The 17,689-nt window shown below is 48.4% G+C and overlaps 1 protein-coding gene across 1 annotated transcript; it reads left to right on the top strand.

Annotated features, from left to right (window-relative positions):
- The first annotated feature begins 12,457 nt into the window (after positions 1-12,457).
- On the top strand, positions 12,458-17,383 carry LOC119331214 (nucleotide pyrophosphatase/phosphodiesterase-like). Its single transcript, XM_037604387.1, has 10 exons — positions 12,458-12,774; positions 13,671-13,762; positions 13,867-13,933; positions 14,912-15,031; positions 15,118-15,346; positions 15,471-15,552; positions 15,693-15,825; positions 15,966-16,171; positions 16,281-16,406; positions 16,527-17,383. Exons 1-10 carry the CDS (start codon positions 12,595-12,597, stop codon positions 17,140-17,142), a joined length of 1,851 nt encoding a protein of 616 aa, XP_037460284.1. The 5' UTR covers positions 12,458-12,594; the 3' UTR covers positions 17,143-17,383.
- The last annotated feature ends 306 nt before the right edge of the window (positions 17,384-17,689 follow it).

A 17,689-nucleotide genomic window follows, 5' to 3' on the forward strand; every position in this document is an offset into this window, starting at 1 on the left:
GCGGGGGAGAAGAGACACTGATTTTACTCGACCGCGTAAGGATGGAGTAAATATACTCGAATTTTTAGGGAAGGAGTAAAAAGTTTACTCCACTAAGCCGTATAGGGGATCGGCTAAGTCAAACTTAGTCAAGTAAAAAGCCAAATTTACTCTACTAAGAAGGCATAGGTGACCAGTTAGAAATGCTCTAAGAGCATCTCTAGCAGACCTGTATAAGTGGTCAAACCCGTAATTTTTTTATGTTTTACAGTTTTGGTTGAAAAAGTTGTCCACAACAGAAATCGTAAAAGTGGTCCAACCCGTAAAATTTTTAAGGGCCACCAAAAATGAACACCCGAAACCTTTATCTTTGGAGGTTGGAAGGCCGAATCTAGGGAGCCCCGTATACCGGTTAAACCTTGTCGGAGCAAACACGCCGCCGCGGAGTTTGTCGGAATCCGCCCTAAACTCGCCGGAATTCATCACCGCACATAAGAAAAGGCCGCTAGACGCCGCACTCGATAGCCGCCGGTTCAAATTGGACAAGCTCGACGTCGCTGTGGCCTCCCATGACCTCAGCCTGGCCGCCGAAATCCTCCCGGCGTGGCGGCAAAGGGGCACGGCTCGGCTGGCAATAGAGCAAGGCACGGACGGCGGAGGCGACGGGGCGTGGCCGACGAGGCTGGGCGCGGCCGGCGTGGTGATGGGGCGCGGTCGGCATGATGATGGGGCGCGGCCGATGGGCGACGGGGCATAGCCGGCGGGCAACGAGGCGTGGCCGGCATGGCCGGCACGGCCGGCTAGGGGAAGGGGTGGCAGCGGCCGGACTGAAGGAAGAAGCTCTTTATCCCAGTTTTACAGTTTGTTTTACAGTCTGTTCGGCTGTAGCTAAAATGAACCTTTAAAATGTGTTAGAGTTGTGTCGAATATTGTGTACAAGGTAGGTTACAGTTGGACTAGGAGTTGTATTGTGTTTACATAGGATGTGGAGTCATGTCCAAATAGGACACTTGTATCCTAGGCCTCTCATATATAGCGGGGATAGACACACGATGTAACCTATACCAACATAATAGCACAGGCGCGCAAGGGGGAGCCGGCGGCGTGTGCCGGCGCCCGGGTGGCCGGTGTGCGGTATTGTGACGGTGTCACGGGGAGGAGCGCCCGTAGTCAAGCCCCGGGGATGTAGCCATATCGGTGAACCTCGTTAACAAATCTCGGTGTCGTGCTCGTGTGATTGCTTGGTCCTCGGATGATCAACGGTATGCCTCGAATTTATTCTAACAAGTGGTATCAGAGCAAAATCCAATCGGCAGAAGAGAAAAATCCACCAGATATAGTACAAGGGCTACGCATCCATTGGAAAGCAAGGGCTGAGGCAAAGCAAGTTCGCTAGCATCAGGGAAGTTGGGCCAAGATAGGAGCTACTTCACGTGAAGACCAGCTAGTTGAATCGCTAGTAGTATGCGGAGGTTCTGTTCGTGTACTTGGGGATCACGGGAAGACTGTTCGGTTATTTTTCACAGGGTCAGCCATACAAAGAACTATGGCGCCATCTGGTACCAGGTTTGAGGTGGAGAAGTTCAACGAAACTGGAAGCTTTGGGTTATGGCAGACAAGGGTGAAAGATTTGTTGGCACAACAGGGATGCTTGAAGGCGTTGTTGCAGGATGCCAAGCCAGCTAAGATGGAGGCGGATGTACTGGGAGGAGTTACAGTTGATGTTAGGGATCGTAGCAGAAATTAAAAGATTTCTACGCATCACCAAGATCAATCTATGGAGTATTCTAGAAACGAGGGGAATATGAGTGCATCTACATACCCTTGTAGATCGCGAGCGGAAGCGTTCAAGTGAACGGGGATGATGGAGTCGTACTCGCCGTGATCCAAATCACCGATGACCAAGTGCCGAACGGACAGCACCTCCGCGTTCAACACACATACGGTTGGGAAGACGTCTCCTCCTTCTTGATCCAGCAAGGGGAAAGAAGAGGTTGATGAAGATCCAGCAGCACGACAGCGTGGTGGTGGATGCAGCAAGATCCCGGCAGGGCTTCGCCAAGCACAAGCGGGGAGGAGAGGTGTTACGGAGGGAGAGGGAGGCGCCAAGAGCAAGGTGCCGCTGCCCTCCCTCCCTTCCACTATATATAGGGGCTAGGGGGGCGCATGCCCCCTTGGAGATCCCATCTAAAAGGGGGGGCGGCGGCCCCTGGGGGCAACGACCCCCTTAGGGTTTCCAACCAGGGGGCGCATGCCCCCTCGGGGGGCAACGGCCCCCTAGGGTTTCCAACCCTAGGCGCCTTGGGCCCTTGGGTGGGGCACACCAGCCCATCAGGGGCTGGTTCCCACGCCACTTCAGCCCATGGGGCCCTCCGGGATAGGTGGCCCCATCCGGTGGACCCCCGGGACCCTTTCGGTGGTCCCGGTACAATACCGGTAACCCCCGAAACCTTCCCGCTGGCCGAAACTGGACTTCCTATATATAAATCTTTACCTTCGGACCATTCCGGAACTCCTCGTGACGTCCGGGATCTCATCTGGGACTCCGAACAACTTTCGGGTTACTGTATACTAATATCTCTACAACCCTAGCGTCACCGAACCTTAAGTGTGTAGACCCTACGGGTTCGGGAGACACGCAGACATGACCGAGATGCCTCTCCGGTCAATAACCAATAGCGGGATCTGGATACCCATGTTGGCTCCCACATGCTCCTCGATGATCTCATCAGATGAACCACGATGTCGAGGACTTAATCAATCCCGTATTCAATTCCCTTTGTCAATCGGTACGTTACTTACCCGAGACTCGATCATCGGTATCCCAATACCTTGTTCAATCTCGTTACCGGCAAGTCACTTTACTCGTACCGTAATGCATGATCCCGTGACCAACCCCTTGGTCACATTGAGCTCATTATGATGATGCATTACCGAGTGGGCCCAGAGATACCTCTTCGTCATACGGAGTGACAAATCCCAGTCTCGATTCGTGCCAACCTAACAGACACTTTCAGAGATACCTGTAATGTACCTTTATAGTCACCCAGTTACGTTGTGACGTTTGGCACACCCAAGGCACTCCTACGGTATCCGGGAGTTGCACAATCTCATGGTCTAAGGAAATGATACTTGACATTCAGAAAAGCTACAGCAAACGAACTACACGATCTTTGAGCTAAGCTTAGGATTGGGTCTTGTCCATCACATCATTCTCCTAATGATGTGATCCCATTATCAATGACATCCCCATGTTCATAGCCAGGAAACCATGACTATCTGTTGATCAACGAGCTAGTCAACTAGAGGCTCACTAGGGACACATTGTGGTCTATGTATTCACACATGTATTATGATTTCCGGATAATACAATTCTAGCATGAATAATAGACAATTATCATGAACAAGGAAATATAATAATCATTTTATTATTGCCTCTAGGGCATATTTCCAACAGTCTCCCACTTGCACTAGAGTCAATCATCTAGTTACATTGTGATGAATCGAACACCCATGGAATTCTGGTGTTGATCATGTTTTGCTCTAGGGAGAGGTTTAGTCAACGGATCTGCTACATTCAGGTCCATATGTACTTTACAAATTTCTATGTCTCCATTTTGAACACTTTCACAAATGGAGTTGAAGCGACGCTTGATATGCCTGGTCTTCCTGTGAAACCTGGGCTCCTTGGCAAGGGCAATAGCTCTAGTGTTGTCACAGAAGAGAGTCATCGGCCCCGACGCATTGGGTATGACTCCTAGGTTGGTGATGAACTCCTTCACCCAGATTGCTTCTTGTGCTGCCTCCGAGGCTGCCATGTATTCTGCTTCACATGTAGATCCCGCCACGACGCTTTGCTTGCAACTGCACCAGCTTACTGTCCCACCATTCAAAATATACACGTATCCGGTTTGTGACTTAGAGTCATCCAGATCTGTGTCGAAGCTAGCGTCGACGTAACCCTTTACGACGAGCTCTTCGCCACCTCCATAAACGAGAAACATATCCTTGGTCCTTTTCAGGTACTTCAGGATGTTTTGACCACTGTTCAGTGTTCCTTGCCGGGATTACTTTGGTACCTACCTACCAAACTTACGGCAAGGTTTACATCAGGTCTGGTACACAGCATGGCATACATAATAGACCCTATGGCTGAGGCATAGGGGATGACACTCATCTCTTCTATATCTTCTGCCGTGCTCGGGCATTGAGCCGTGCTCAATCGTACACCTTGCAATACAGGCAAGAACCCCTTCTTGGACTGATCCATATTGAACTTCTTCAATATCTTGTCAAGGTACGTACTTTGTGAAAGAACGATGAGGCGTCTCGATCTATCTCTATAGATCTTGATGCCTAATATATAAGCAGCTTCTCCAAGGCCCTTCATTGAAAAACACTTGTTCAAATAGGCCTTTATGCTTTCCAAGAATTCTATATCATTTCCCATCAACAATATGTCATCCACATATAATATGAGAAATGCTACAGAGCTCCCACTCACTTTCTTGTAAACGCAGGCTTCTCCATAAGTCTGCATAAACCCAAACGCTTTGATCATCTCATCAAAGCGAATGTTCCAACCCCGAGATGCTTGCACCAGCCCATAGATTGAGCATTGGAGCTTGCACACCTTGTTAGCATTCTTAGGATCGACAAAACCTTCCGGCTGCATCATATAAAATTCTTCCTTAAGAAAGCCGTTAAGGAATGCCGTTTTGACGTCCATTTGCCATATCTCATAATCATAGAATGCGGCAATTGCTAACATGATTTGGACGGACTTCAGCTTCGCTACGGGTGAGAAAGTCTCATCGTAGTCAACCCCTTGAACTTGTCGATAACCCTTAGCGACAAGTCGAGCCTTATAGATGGTCACATTACCATCCGCGTCTGTCTTCTTCTTAAAGATCCATTTATTTTCTATGGCTCGCCGATCTTCGGGCAAGTCAGTCAAAGTCCATACTTTGTTTTCATACATGGATTCTATCTCGGATTTCATGGCTTCTAGCCATTTGTCAGAATCTGGGCCGCCATCGCTTTTTCATAGTTCGAAGGTTCACCGTTGTCTAACAACATGATTTCCAAGACAGGGTTGCCGTACCACTCTGGTGCGGAACGTGTCCTTGTGGACCTACGAAGTTCAGTAGGAGCTTGATCCGAAGTATCTTGATCATCATCATTAACTTCCTCTCTAATCGGTGCAGGCACCACAGGAACATTTTCCTGAGCTGCGCTACTCTCTGCTTCAAGAGGCAGTACTTCATCAAGCTCTACTTTCCTCCCACTTACTTCTTTTGAGAGAAACTCCTTCTCTAGAAAGGATCCATTCTTGGCAACGAAGATCTTGCCTTCGGATCTGAGGTAGAAGGTATACCCAATGGTTTCCTTAGGGTATCCTATGAAGACGCATTTTTCCGACTTGGGTTCGAGCTTTTCAGGTTGAAGTTTCTTGACATAAGCATCGCATCCCCAAACTTTTAGAAACGACAGCTTAGGTTTCTTCCCAAACCATAAGTCATACGGTGTCGTCTCAACGGATTTTGACGGAGCCCTATTTAAAGTGAATGCGGCAGTCTCTAAAGCATAGCCCCAAAATGACAGCGGTAAATCGATAAGAGACATCATAGATCGCACCATATCTAATAGAGTGCGATTACGACGTTCGGACACACCATTACGCTGAGGTGTTCCAGGCGGCGTGAGTTGCGAAACTATTCCACATTTTTTTAAGTGTGTGCCAAATTCGTGACTCAAGTATTCTCCCCCACGATCTGATCGCAAGAACTTGATTTTCCTGTCACGTTGATTCTCAACCTCACTCTGAAATTCCTTGAACTTTTCAAAGGTCTCAGACTTGTGTTTCATTAAGTAGACATACCCATATCTACTCAAGTCATCAGTGAGGGTGAGAACATAACGATAGCCACCGCGAGCCTCAACACTCATTGCACCGCACACATCAATATGTATGATTTCCAATAAGTTGGTTGCTCGCTCCATTGTTCCTGAGAACGGAGTCTTGGTCATCTTACCCATGAGGCATGGTTCGCACGTGTCAAATGATTCGTAATCAAGAGACTCTAAAAGTCCATCTGCATGGAGCTTCTTCATGCGTTTGACACCTATGTGACCAAGGCGGCAGTGCCACAAGCATGTGGGACTATCATTATCAACCTTACATCTTTTGGTATTCACACTATGAATATGTGTAGCATTACGCTCGAGATTCATTAAGAATAAACCATTCACCATCGGAGCATGACCATAAAACATATCTCTCATATAAATAGAACAACCATTATTCTCGGATTTAAATGAGTAGCCATCTCGTATTAAACGAGATCCTGATACAATGTTCATGCTCAAATCTGGCACTAAATAACAATTATTGAGGTTTAAAACTAATCCCGTAGGTAAATGTAGAGGTAGCGTGCCGACGGCGATCACATCGACCTTGGAACCATTCACGACGCGCATCGTCACCTCGTCCTTCGCCAGTCTCCATTTATTCCGCAGCTCCTGCTTTGAGTTACAACTTTGAGCAACCGCACCGGTATCAAATACCCAGGAGCTACTACGAGTACTGGTAAGGTACACATCAATTACATGTATATCACATATACCTTTCGTGATGCCGGCCTTCTTGTCCGCTAAGTATTTGGGGCAGTTCCACTTCCAGTGACCACTTCCCTTGCAATAAAAACACTCAGTCTCGGGCTTGGGTCCATTCTTTGGCTTCTTCCCGGCAGCTTGCTTACCGGGCGCGGCAACTCCCTTGCCGCCCTTCTTGAAGTTCTTCTTACCCTTGCCTTTCTTGAACTTAGTGGTTTTATTCACCATCAACACTTGATGTTCCTTTTTGACTTCTACCTCTGCTGATTTCAGCATTGCAAATACTTCAGGAATGGTCTTTTCCATCCCCTGCATATTGAAGTTCATCACAAAGCTCTTGTAGCTCGGTGGAAGAGACTGAAGGATTCTGTCAATGGCCGCGTCATCCGGGAGATTAACTCCCAGCCGAGTCAAGCGGTTATGCAACCCAGACATTTTGAGTATGTGCTCACTGACAGAACTATTTTCCTCCATCTTACAGCTGAAGAACTTGTCGGAGACTTCATATCTATCGACCCGGGCATGAGCGTGAAAAACCATTTTCAGCTCTTCGAACATCTCATATGCTTCGTGTCTCTCAAAACGCCTTTGAAGCCCCGGTTCTAAGCTGTAAAGCATGCCGCACTGAACGAGGGAGTAATCATCAGCACGTGTCTGCCAAGCGTTCATAACGTCTTGGTTCTGTGGGACGGGTGCGTCACCTAGCGGTGCTTCTAGGACATAATCTTTCTTGGCAGCTATGAGGATGATCCTCAGGTTCCGGACCCGGTCCGTATAGTTGCTGCCATCGTCTTTCAGCTTGGTTTTCTCTAGGAACGCGTTGAAGTTGAGGACAACGTGGGCCATTTGATCTACAAGACATATTGTAAAGATTTTAGACTAAGTTCATGATAATTAAGTTCATCTAATCAAATTATTAAATGAACTCCCACTCAGATAGACATCCCTCCAGTCATCTAAGTATAACATGATCCGAGTTAACTAGGCCGTGTCCGATCATCACGTGAGACGGACTAGTCAACATCGGTGAACATCTTCATGTTGATCGTATCTTCTATACGACTCATGCTTGACCTTTCGGTCTTCTGTGTTCCGAGGCCATGTCTGTACATGCTAGGCTCGTCAAGTCAACCTAACTGTATTGCGTGTGTAAATCTGTCTTACACCCGTTGTATTCGAATGTTAGAATCTATCACACCCGATCATCACGTGGTGCTTCGAAACAACGAACCTTCGCAACGGTGCACAGTTAGGGGGAACACTTTCTTGAAATTATTACGAGGGATCATTTTATTTAAGCTACCGTCGTTCTAAGCAAATAAGATGTAAAACATGATAAACATCACATGCAATCAAATAGTAATATGATATGGCCAATATCATTTGCTCCTTTGATCTCCATCTTCGGGGCTCCATGATCATCGTTGTCACCGGCATGACACCATGATCTCCATCATCATGATCTCCACCATCGTGTCTTCTTGAAGTTGTCTCGTCATCTATTACTTCTACTACTATGGCTAACGCTTTAGCAATAAAGTAAAGTAATTACATGACGTTTATGTTGACACGCAGGTCATAAATAAATAAAGACAACTCCTATGGCTCCTGCCGGTTGTCATACTCATCGACATGCAAGTCGTGATTCCTATTACAAGAACATGATCAATCTCATACATCACATATATCATTCATCATTCATCACAACCTTTGGCCATATCACATCACAAAACACTTGCTGCAAAAACAAGTTAGACGTCCTCTAATTGTTGTTGCAAGTTTTTACGTGGCTGCTATAGGTTTCTAGCAAGAACGTTTCTTACCTATGCCAAAACCACAACGTGAATTGCCAATTTCTATTTACCCTTCATAAGGACCCTGTTCATCGAATCCGATCCGACTAAAGTGGGAGAGACAGACACCCGCCAGCCACCTTATGCAACTAGTGCATGTCAGTCGGTGGAACCGGTCTCACATAAGCGTACGTGTAAGGTTGGTCCGGGCCGCTTCATCCTACGATGCCGCCGAATCAAGATAAGACTAGTAACGGCAAGCAAATTGACAATATCGACGCACACAACTACTTTGTGTTCTACTCGTGCATAGTAACTAAGCATAGACCTAGCTCATGATGCCACTGTTGGGGATCGTAGCAGAAATTAAAAATTTTCTACGCATCACCAAGATCAATTTATGGAGTATTATAGCAATGAGGGGAATATGAGTGCATCTACATACCCTTGTAGATCGCGAGCGGAAGCGTTCAAGTGAACGGGGATGATGGAGTCGTACTCGCCGTGATCCAAATCACCGATGACCAAGTGCCGAACGGATAGCACCTCCGCGTTCAACACACGTATGGTTGGGAAGACGTCTCCTACTTCTTGAGCTAGCAAGGGGAAAGGAGAGGTTGATGAAGATCCAGCAGCACGGCGGCGTGGTGGTGGATGCAGCAGGATCCCGGCAGGGCTTCGCCAAGCACAAGCGGGGAGGAGAGGTGTTACGGAGGGAGAGGGAGGCACCAAGAGCAAGGTGCCGCTGCCCTCCCTCCATTCCACTATATATAGGGGCTAGGGGGGGGCGCATGCCCCCTTGGAGATCCCATCTAAAAGGAGGGGCCCTGGGGGCAACGGCCCCCTTAGGGTTTCCAACCAGGGGGGCGCATGCCCCCTCGGGGGGCAACGGCCCCTTCCAACCCTAGGCGCCTTGGGCCCTTGGGTGGGGTGCACCAGCCCATCAGGGGCTGGTTCCCATGCCACTTCAGCCCATGGGACCCTCCGGGATAGGTGGCCCCATCCGGTGGACCCCCGGGACCCTTTCGGTGGTCCCGGTACAATACCGGTAACCCCCGAAACCTTCCCGCTGGCCGAAACTGGACTTCATATATATAAATCTTTACCTCCGGACCATTCCGGAACTCCTCGTGACATTCGGGATCTCATCCGGGACTCCGAACAACTTTCAGGTTACTACATACTAATATCTCTACAACCCTAGAGTCACCGAACCTTAAGTGTGTAGACCCTACGGGTTCAGGAGACACGCAGACATGACCGAGACGCCTCTCCGGTCAATAACCAACAGCGGGATTTGGATACCCATGTTGGCTCCCACATGCTCCTCGATGATCTCATCGGATGAACCACGATGTCGAGGACTTAATCAATCCCGTATTCAATTCGCTTTGTCAATCGGTACGTTACTTGCCCGAGACTCAATCGTCGGTATCCCAATACCTTGTTCAATCTCGTTACCGGCAAGTCACTTTACTCGTACCGTAATGCATGATCCCGTGACCAACCCCTTGGTCACATTGAGCTCATTATGATGATGCATTACCGAGTGGGCCCAGAGATACCTCTCCGTCATACGGAGTGACAAATCCCAGTCTCGATTCGTGCCAATCCAACAGACACTTTCAGAGATACCTGTAATGTACCTTTATAGTCACCCAGTTACGTTGTGACGTTTGGCACACCCAAGGCACTCCTACGGTATCCGGGAGTTGCACAATCTCATGGTCTAAGGAAATGATACTTGACATTCAGAAAAGCTACAGCAAACGAACTACACGATCTTTGAGCTAAGCTTAGGATTGGGTCTTGTCCATCACATCATTCTCCTAATGATGTGATCCCGTTATCAATGACATCCCCATGTCCATAGCCAGGAAACCATGACTATCTATTGATCAACGAGCTAGTCAACTAGAGGCTCGCTAGGGACACATTGTGGTCTATGTATTCACACATGTATTACGATTTCCGGATAATACAATTCTAGCATGAATAATAGACAATTATCATGAACAAGGAAATATAATAATCATTTTATTATTGCCTCTAGGGCATATTTCCAATAGTTAAAAACAGCCGGGACTATACGGTTGTGTCTGTCGGACCAGATTATTTATCATGTGATGGATGAGAATTCGCCGAAGAAGATCTGGGAGAAGCTGGAAAGTCAATTTATGTCCAAGACTGCGACGACCAAAGTGTATCTGAAGCAAAAGTTGTATGGAAAAAAGGCTACATGACCACATGTGTGTGCATGAGAGCAGTTTGGTTGGATCAAGTTCGGTCCCTTGTTCTGCTATATGGTACACGGAGAAGCAACAACAAATAGTGACAGAAAAAGAAGAAGAATTGTGCAGTTTGCATGGAAGTTTTTTTTCTGGGTCGGTTTGCTGTGATGGCTCGGAACACGTGGGCAGGTGGCGGAGGCGCGCGGGCAAGCGTGTCATGTGGATGTGCATACAAGGCTTGTGGAGTCTGGTGCATGTCGTGCAGCCGGACAGGTTCGGCTTGGTTGGACTAGATGGTCTGACGGATCGACGCAAGTCGGTTGTTACAGAAGACGATGGTGGAATCAGCGACGACGACGTAGGAGCGTGATGTTGATGGTGACCGACTTCTGGGACGTGGAAACACGTGGCACAAGCCCGAGGCTTGTGTGACTTCGACAAGACTATGGCGTGTGGTTGATTCAAGATGGCGTACACATGTGAGCTTGAAGTCGACGGGACGCGAGGGTGGACTGATCATCTACCATGGAGTCATGTTGAAGGTGGAGCTGGATTGAGGGGATGTGATGTAATGATCCAGGGAATCAAAGCCTATTCAGCAAGGGGGAAAAGCGAGTGGCACGCAGTTCGGACTGGATCCTAGTATGATGGAAGCGTGAAACTCGTCATCGGTCGGTGATGATCGGTGATACTCTGCAGTGGGGGTTGAGTGGTGTGGGTTTCGTGACCCTTGAGACTCGACCGGGACAGCGGGGGCTCGACGCGGTAATAGCGGCGAGGCGTGCGGTATGCATGGGACATGGAGACGGGCCAGGGCTCTGGTGGTCATACATGTGGTGAGACAACTGCGAATTTGGCTCGGGATGATTACAAGCAATGGTGAAATTCCTCTAAGTTTAGACAGACGGTCAAGAAAGGAGCGGTGATATTGAGTTCAGGTAACTCTTATGTGTGACACCCAATATGTGAGTTGTTCAATTTCACGCAGGTCAGTGATCAGTGTGTAATAGCGTTGGACTGATACTCTGGAAGTTGGGAGCACAAACTAGAGTAACAAGGAACTTAATTTTGCTCGAGTGTTGACTGTGGTCAAGAAAAGAAGGAACTACAAGTTGCAGGTGGAGTCATATGGAGTCTTTGGAGTAGCAGCGATACTCATGGGATAAGCTCAAGTCCAATGTACATGAAAATTTGACGCATTGACAAATTCAGGGTGGTGGAGAATATTCGTCAAGGTGGAGTTTGTTAGAGTTGTGTCGAATATTGTGTATAAGGTAGGTTGCAGTTGGACTAGGAGTTGTATTGTGTTTACATAGGATGTGGAGTCGTGTCCAAATATGACACTTGTATCCTAGGCCTCTCATATATAGCGGGGCTAGACACACGATGTAACCTATGCCAACATAATAGCACAAACGCGCAAGGGGGAGCCGGCGGCGTGTGCCGGCGCCCGGGTGGCCGGTGTGCGGTATTGTGACGGTGTCACGAGGAGGAGCACCCGTAGTCAAGCCCCGGGGATGTAGCCATATCGGTGAACCTCGTTAACAAGTCTCGGTGTCGTGCTCGTGTGATTGCTTGGTCCTCGGATGATCAACGGTATGCCTCGAATTTATTCTAACAAAATGCATTTTTTTCCGTCCCGTATCTTAGTTTTACGGTTTGTGATTTTAAGAGGTGTGTTAGAGATGCTCTAAATGTGTAATACTCGTGGACCCCTTCTCCTGCCGCCAGCCCTGCCATTTGGCTACATGCCTTTTCTTCTCTACTTTTTTATTTTTAAGTTGCTGATTGTTTTATGAGATAGGTAACCGCTTTATTCCAAGCGGTTTCTTTTCTTCTCTACTAGAGTACTAGAATACGCATTGCATCCGTGTCTCTCTTGAATGCATATAGGCCGGCCAGCCATGGCGTACACTGGACACTCGCCAGCCTAGGAGCAGCTTCCAGCGCGCACGAGTTACAGCTGAAGCAGAGGCATGGGAATGGCGCATGTCCTCCTGGCGGCGGCGTTGGCCATGGTGGCCGCCGCGGCGACGGGGAGCGCGTCGCCGGCCGAGGGGATCCAGCCGCTGTCCAAGATCGCCATGAACAAGGCCACCGTTAACCTGCACGGCTCCGCGTACGTGCGGGCCACGCCGGCACTGCTCGGCGACCAGGTATGTAAAGCTAATTGCCTAGCTATTTTATTAATTAATATTCCCCAGCTTAATTTGACCAGCAGGCAAAATCTCTCTCGGGCCTGCTGGCTTTGGATTTGGGGTTTGGAAAGCAAAATTTTGTATAGCAGAATAGTGTGCTAGTTGTATCTTGCATCGAAGGGCAGAGCAGTCAAAGTATTAATTCAGGGGGACATTATATACAAAGTGAACCAACAGCTCCAGGCGACGTTTTGCAGAATTACTTTTTTTTCTTCGAAAAGGAGGGAGTTTTGCAGAATTACTAGTGCGGCTTTTGATTTGATTAGTACATACTTTTTACTGTCACCGCGAATATGCCGGATCACTTTTCCCAGGTAGCACTAAGCACCACTTTATCCTGATTCTGTGCTTCATATACTCATTGTTGCACTGGCTTCAGTGATTGAGTAAGCATTCGGTATATTCAGTGTTCCATTTTGGGACCCGGAGTTTTCGCAGATACTTTGTACGGAGTGCTTAACAATTCTATTAACCTGGTCATAGTGGAGAGTAACTTAGACTAGTGTCATATGTAAAGTAACATGATGGTAGTGTCATAGATGATCTTATTTATTAGCTTGTAGACTCATCTTGTCTTAGGAAGCGCTATGTTACAGTAACATATTATGTTACCACCTTACATTAAATACTTGCCACATAAGCAAAAAAATTTAGAGTGTGCTATGTTACTAGCTAAGTTACTCCCACTATGACTAGCCTTAGTTGACGTAATTTCTTCCGGTCTTGAGATGCACACAACGGGGTGCTTTGTGATGGTGCTTGTGCTTGGATATGAGAAATTGCCAACTGTTCTACTATGCCAAAATGAAAATAAAATATCTATGAAACTCAAACTGTTGAACTATCTCTGACAGGAAGAAGACACCGTATGGGTCACGGTGAAATACGGCTGGGAAAACCCCTCCGCCGATGACTGGATCGCCGTCTTCTCCCCCGCCGATTTCATGTAAGACCTTAATTAGGATTTATTTTTTCCATTAACATTTCAGTCGCAACAGATTCATTTCTGATCGCTGTTGAATCTCCTCTGACATTAATTCCAATATGCAGCTCGGGGTCGTGCCCTAACCCATCGAGGTACCCCGGCGAGCCGCTGCTCTGCACGGCGCCCATCAAGGTCAGTTGGTTAACTACTAACGAAGAATTTTATTATTTCAAATGTAGTATCAAGCGGATACAAAATATTATGAGTAACATCCGGTCTCTGCATAACTAGGATGCACAAAGCCAAACGCCAAAAGTCTGACACTAGAAAATGTAAGAAAACTGACAAAAATTGGCAACAGTAGAGTCTTATGGACCGACACTTTGCCTATGTCGAACTAGGCAGTGGATCGACCCAGACCAACCATGTTGGGAAAAAACCTCCGTAGCCGGTTGCTCCAACCGCGTACACACCGGCTTGAACAACGGTTGGTGGTCCGCTCGTTATAGCATAGACCACATATGAAGCGAGTGTACAACGGAAAATAACCTACAAAGGAAAAGCATTTTTGTCATTAAAATCAAATTATTTCTACATAGCCAAAGCGACCATAATAAAGCATACGCCCCCACCCTTATTAGCGTTTTGAAACTATTTGGAATTTCGTCTAGTCAATGACCAAATATATTGGCAATACTTGTTGACGGATACAAATTTGACGCTATTTGAATGACTGACCATGTAGAACGTGCACTTGCATTGAAAAAAGAGGTGTTTGATTGTCTCGTCATGGGCACAAAAGCAACACTTCTTACTCCTTGGCTAGTTGCATCGTCCAAGAATCAGTGGCGGAGCCAGAAACTCAATATAGAGGGGGCCAAACATGTTATATAATGTTAGACGGAGCCAAATCATCTAAATTTTGCTAATTATGTTTGAAAATGAAGGATTAGGAGCACATATAGCTGTACTTGTGAGGGCATAGGGGGGCCAAGGCCCCTGCCAGCACCCCCCTGCCTCCGCCACCGTGCAAGATTGTCTTTGGTTAGCACAACTCCCCCTACAAAGATACCACATAAATTTTTTAACTTTTAGTGAAATCTTTAACTTCTAAATTTTCACCATGGTCGAGCTGAACCTGAAATGATCTGTTGGTGCGTGGGGCTGCAGTATCAGTACGCCAACTACTCGGCCAACTACCTCTACGGGGGCAAGGGCGCCATCCGGTTCCAGCTCATCAACCAGCGCTCCGACTTCTCTTTCGCCCTCTTCACCGGCGGCCTCGAAAACGTAACCACTAGTTCTATTCTACCCTGTCCCGATCCCTTTTTTTTTGCATGTGAAGGACGTTCAGTGATTACATTTTGGTTTTGCAGCCGGCGCTGGTGACGGTGTCGAAGCAGGTGGCGTTCAAGAACCCCAAGGCGCCGGTGTTCCCGCGCCTGGCGCAGGGCAAGACCCACGACGAGATGGCCGTGACGTGGACCAGCGGCTACGACATCGGCGAGGCCTACCCGTTCGTGGAGTGGGGCGTGGTCGCCTCCGGCGGCAACCCCACGCGCACGCCCGCCGGGACGCTCACCTTCACCCGCGGCAGCATGTGCGGTACGTCCTAGTACTCGTACACGGAGCGTCAACTGATGGGCTAGATAGATAGTAGATCACATCATCCTGCACAAGATTTCACGTACCAGCTGACGAGAGAGTGTGTGCTCTCTGGTTTATTAAGGCGAGCCGGCGCGGACGGTTGGGTGGAGAGATCCCGGGTTCATCCACACGGCGTTCATGAGGGGACTGTGGCCCAACAAAGAGTACGTACGCACATATATTGCCAAACCGATTTAAGGAATTAATTTGCCCTTGAAAAAAATACTACTATGCAGCAGCAGTTCCTTCCCGTCCATGTTGATATTGCCAGCGTTTGCTGAAGACCAGTTCGTTTGTGATTCAGGTACTTGTACAAGATTGGGCATGAGCTCTCTGACGAAACGGTGGTGTGGGGCAGGTCCTACACTTTCCGGGCGCCGCCGACCCCCGGGCAGAACTCGCTGCAGCGCATCATCGTCTTCGGTGACATGGGAAAGGTACAAGATAGCGTGCGTGTCTCTTGGTAGCCGAACAGCATGAAAAATGTATGGGTGCTGTTGCCTCTGGGTAGAAGAAAGGAAGTGAGCTGGAAGAGGATATCACTCTTACGGACGCTACATTGGTTTGGCCTTTTCAGGCGGAGAGGGACGGGTCAAATGAGTTTGCCAACTACCAGCCAGGGTCGCTTAACACAACGGACAAGCTTGTTGAAGATTTGGACAACTATGACATCGTCTTCCACATCGGCGACCTGCCCTACGCCAACGGGTACCTCTCCCACTGGGACCAGTTCACCGCACAGGTCGCCCCCATCAGCGCCAACAAGCCCTACATGGTTGCAAGGTATGGTTTGGGCGTATACACACATCCTGTATGACATGACCATGTGGAGCAGTGTCAAGTAAGAAACGTCAGGGACAGAGTACTTATTCTCCTTGTCTTTTGTGTGCAGTGGCAACCACGAGAGAGACTGGCCCAGCACCGGCGGATTCTTCGACGTCAAGGACTCCGGTGGCGAGTGCGGCGTGCCGGCCGAGACCATGTACTACTACCCGGCCGAAAACAGAGCAAATTTCTGGTACGCACGGTTTTCAGTCCCAACAGAAATCCGAGTCATTTCCTGCAAAGTTCATGGCAAACTACTATTGTGTTTCAAATGACTCACGAAATGACTGGACTGCCACCGATGAATCTCAAGGTACAAGGTGGACTACGGGATGTTCCGGTTCTGCGTGGCGGACTCGGAGCACGACTGGCGGGAGGGGACTCCGCAGTACAAGTTCATCGAGGAGTGCCTCTCCACGGTGGACCGGAAGCACCAGCCGTGGCTCATCTTCGCGGCGCACCGGGTGCTGGGTTACTCCTCCAACTCGTGGTACGCCGACCAGGGCTCGTTCGAGGAGCCCGAGGGCCGGGAGAGCCTGCAGAAGCTGTGGCAGCGGCACCGCGTCGACATTGCCTTCTTCGGCCACGTCCACAACTACGAGCGTACTTGCCCGCTCTATCAGAGCCAGTGCGTCACCAGCGAGCGGAGCAACTACTCGGGCACCATGAACGGGACCATCTTTGTCGTGGCAGGCGGCGGCGGCAGCCACCTCTCGGGCTACACCAGCGCGACCCCCAAGTGGAGTGTGTTCAGGGATAAAGACTACGGGTTCACCAAGCTCACTGCCTTCAACCACTCGTCGCTTTTGTTCGAGTACAAGAAGAGCAGCGACGGCAAGGTGTATGACTCCTTCACCATCCATAGGGACTACCGCGACGTGCTCGGATGCGTGCATGACAGTTGCTTCCCCACCACACTTGCTACCTAACCATCGAGCTGACATGGAGTTTTTCTGTGTAATAAAACTGCTCGGCTGCACAACTAATGTGTGCTAATGAAGTGTGGAAGGCTATTTTTTTTTTTTGGAAAAAAGGGGTTGTCCTCCGATTTGAGAGGGGAGTTTTAGACCATGACCCACCAGTACCTATGCTCGACACCGATGGATACAACCCAGGGTTACATGCAGATCTGAGCCATGTTTTCTTGATAAAGGGTGTTTTTATTACTCACTTTGTTCCATAATGTAGTGCACCCATGTTTTTCGAGATCTAACTTTGACCGTAAATTTAACCAACGAGATCAGTGGTATAATTTTTGCTAAATTTATATCGAAAACACGAATTCAGTGGTATAATTTTTGCTCCCACAGCAGTCAGTCTCGGTAGTTAAATTTACGGTCAAACTTGAATCTCGAGAAGCGCGGGCGTACTACATTGTGGAATGGAGGGAGTAACTCATAATATTGCCTCAAAGGGATACAAGGTATAGACCCAAGGTATACACCATCCACTAGATGTGTCATCCATATATGAAAC

Source organism: Triticum dicoccoides, chromosome 7A (assembly GCF_002162155.2).
Source record: "Triticum dicoccoides isolate Atlit2015 ecotype Zavitan chromosome 7A, WEW_v2.0, whole genome shotgun sequence".
NCBI classification, from domain to species: Eukaryota; Viridiplantae; Streptophyta; class Magnoliopsida; order Poales; family Poaceae; genus Triticum; species Triticum dicoccoides.

What these genes read in the sequence shown, in the direction of transcription:
- LOC119331214 (XM_037604387.1), top strand. Translation starts at nt 12,595, where the DNA reads ATGGGAATGGCGCATGTCCTCCTGGCGGCGGCGTTGGCCATGGTGGCC. An exon ending in TCTGCACGGCGCCCATCAAG is followed by an intron (nt 13,934 to 14,911) that starts GTCAGTTGGTTA and finishes GTGGGGCTGCAG; the next exon opens with TATCAGTACGCCAACTACTC. An exon ending in TCACCGGCGGCCTCGAAAAC is followed by an intron (nt 15,032 to 15,117) that starts GTAACCACTAGT and finishes TTGGTTTTGCAG; the next exon opens with CCGGCGCTGGTGACGGTGTC.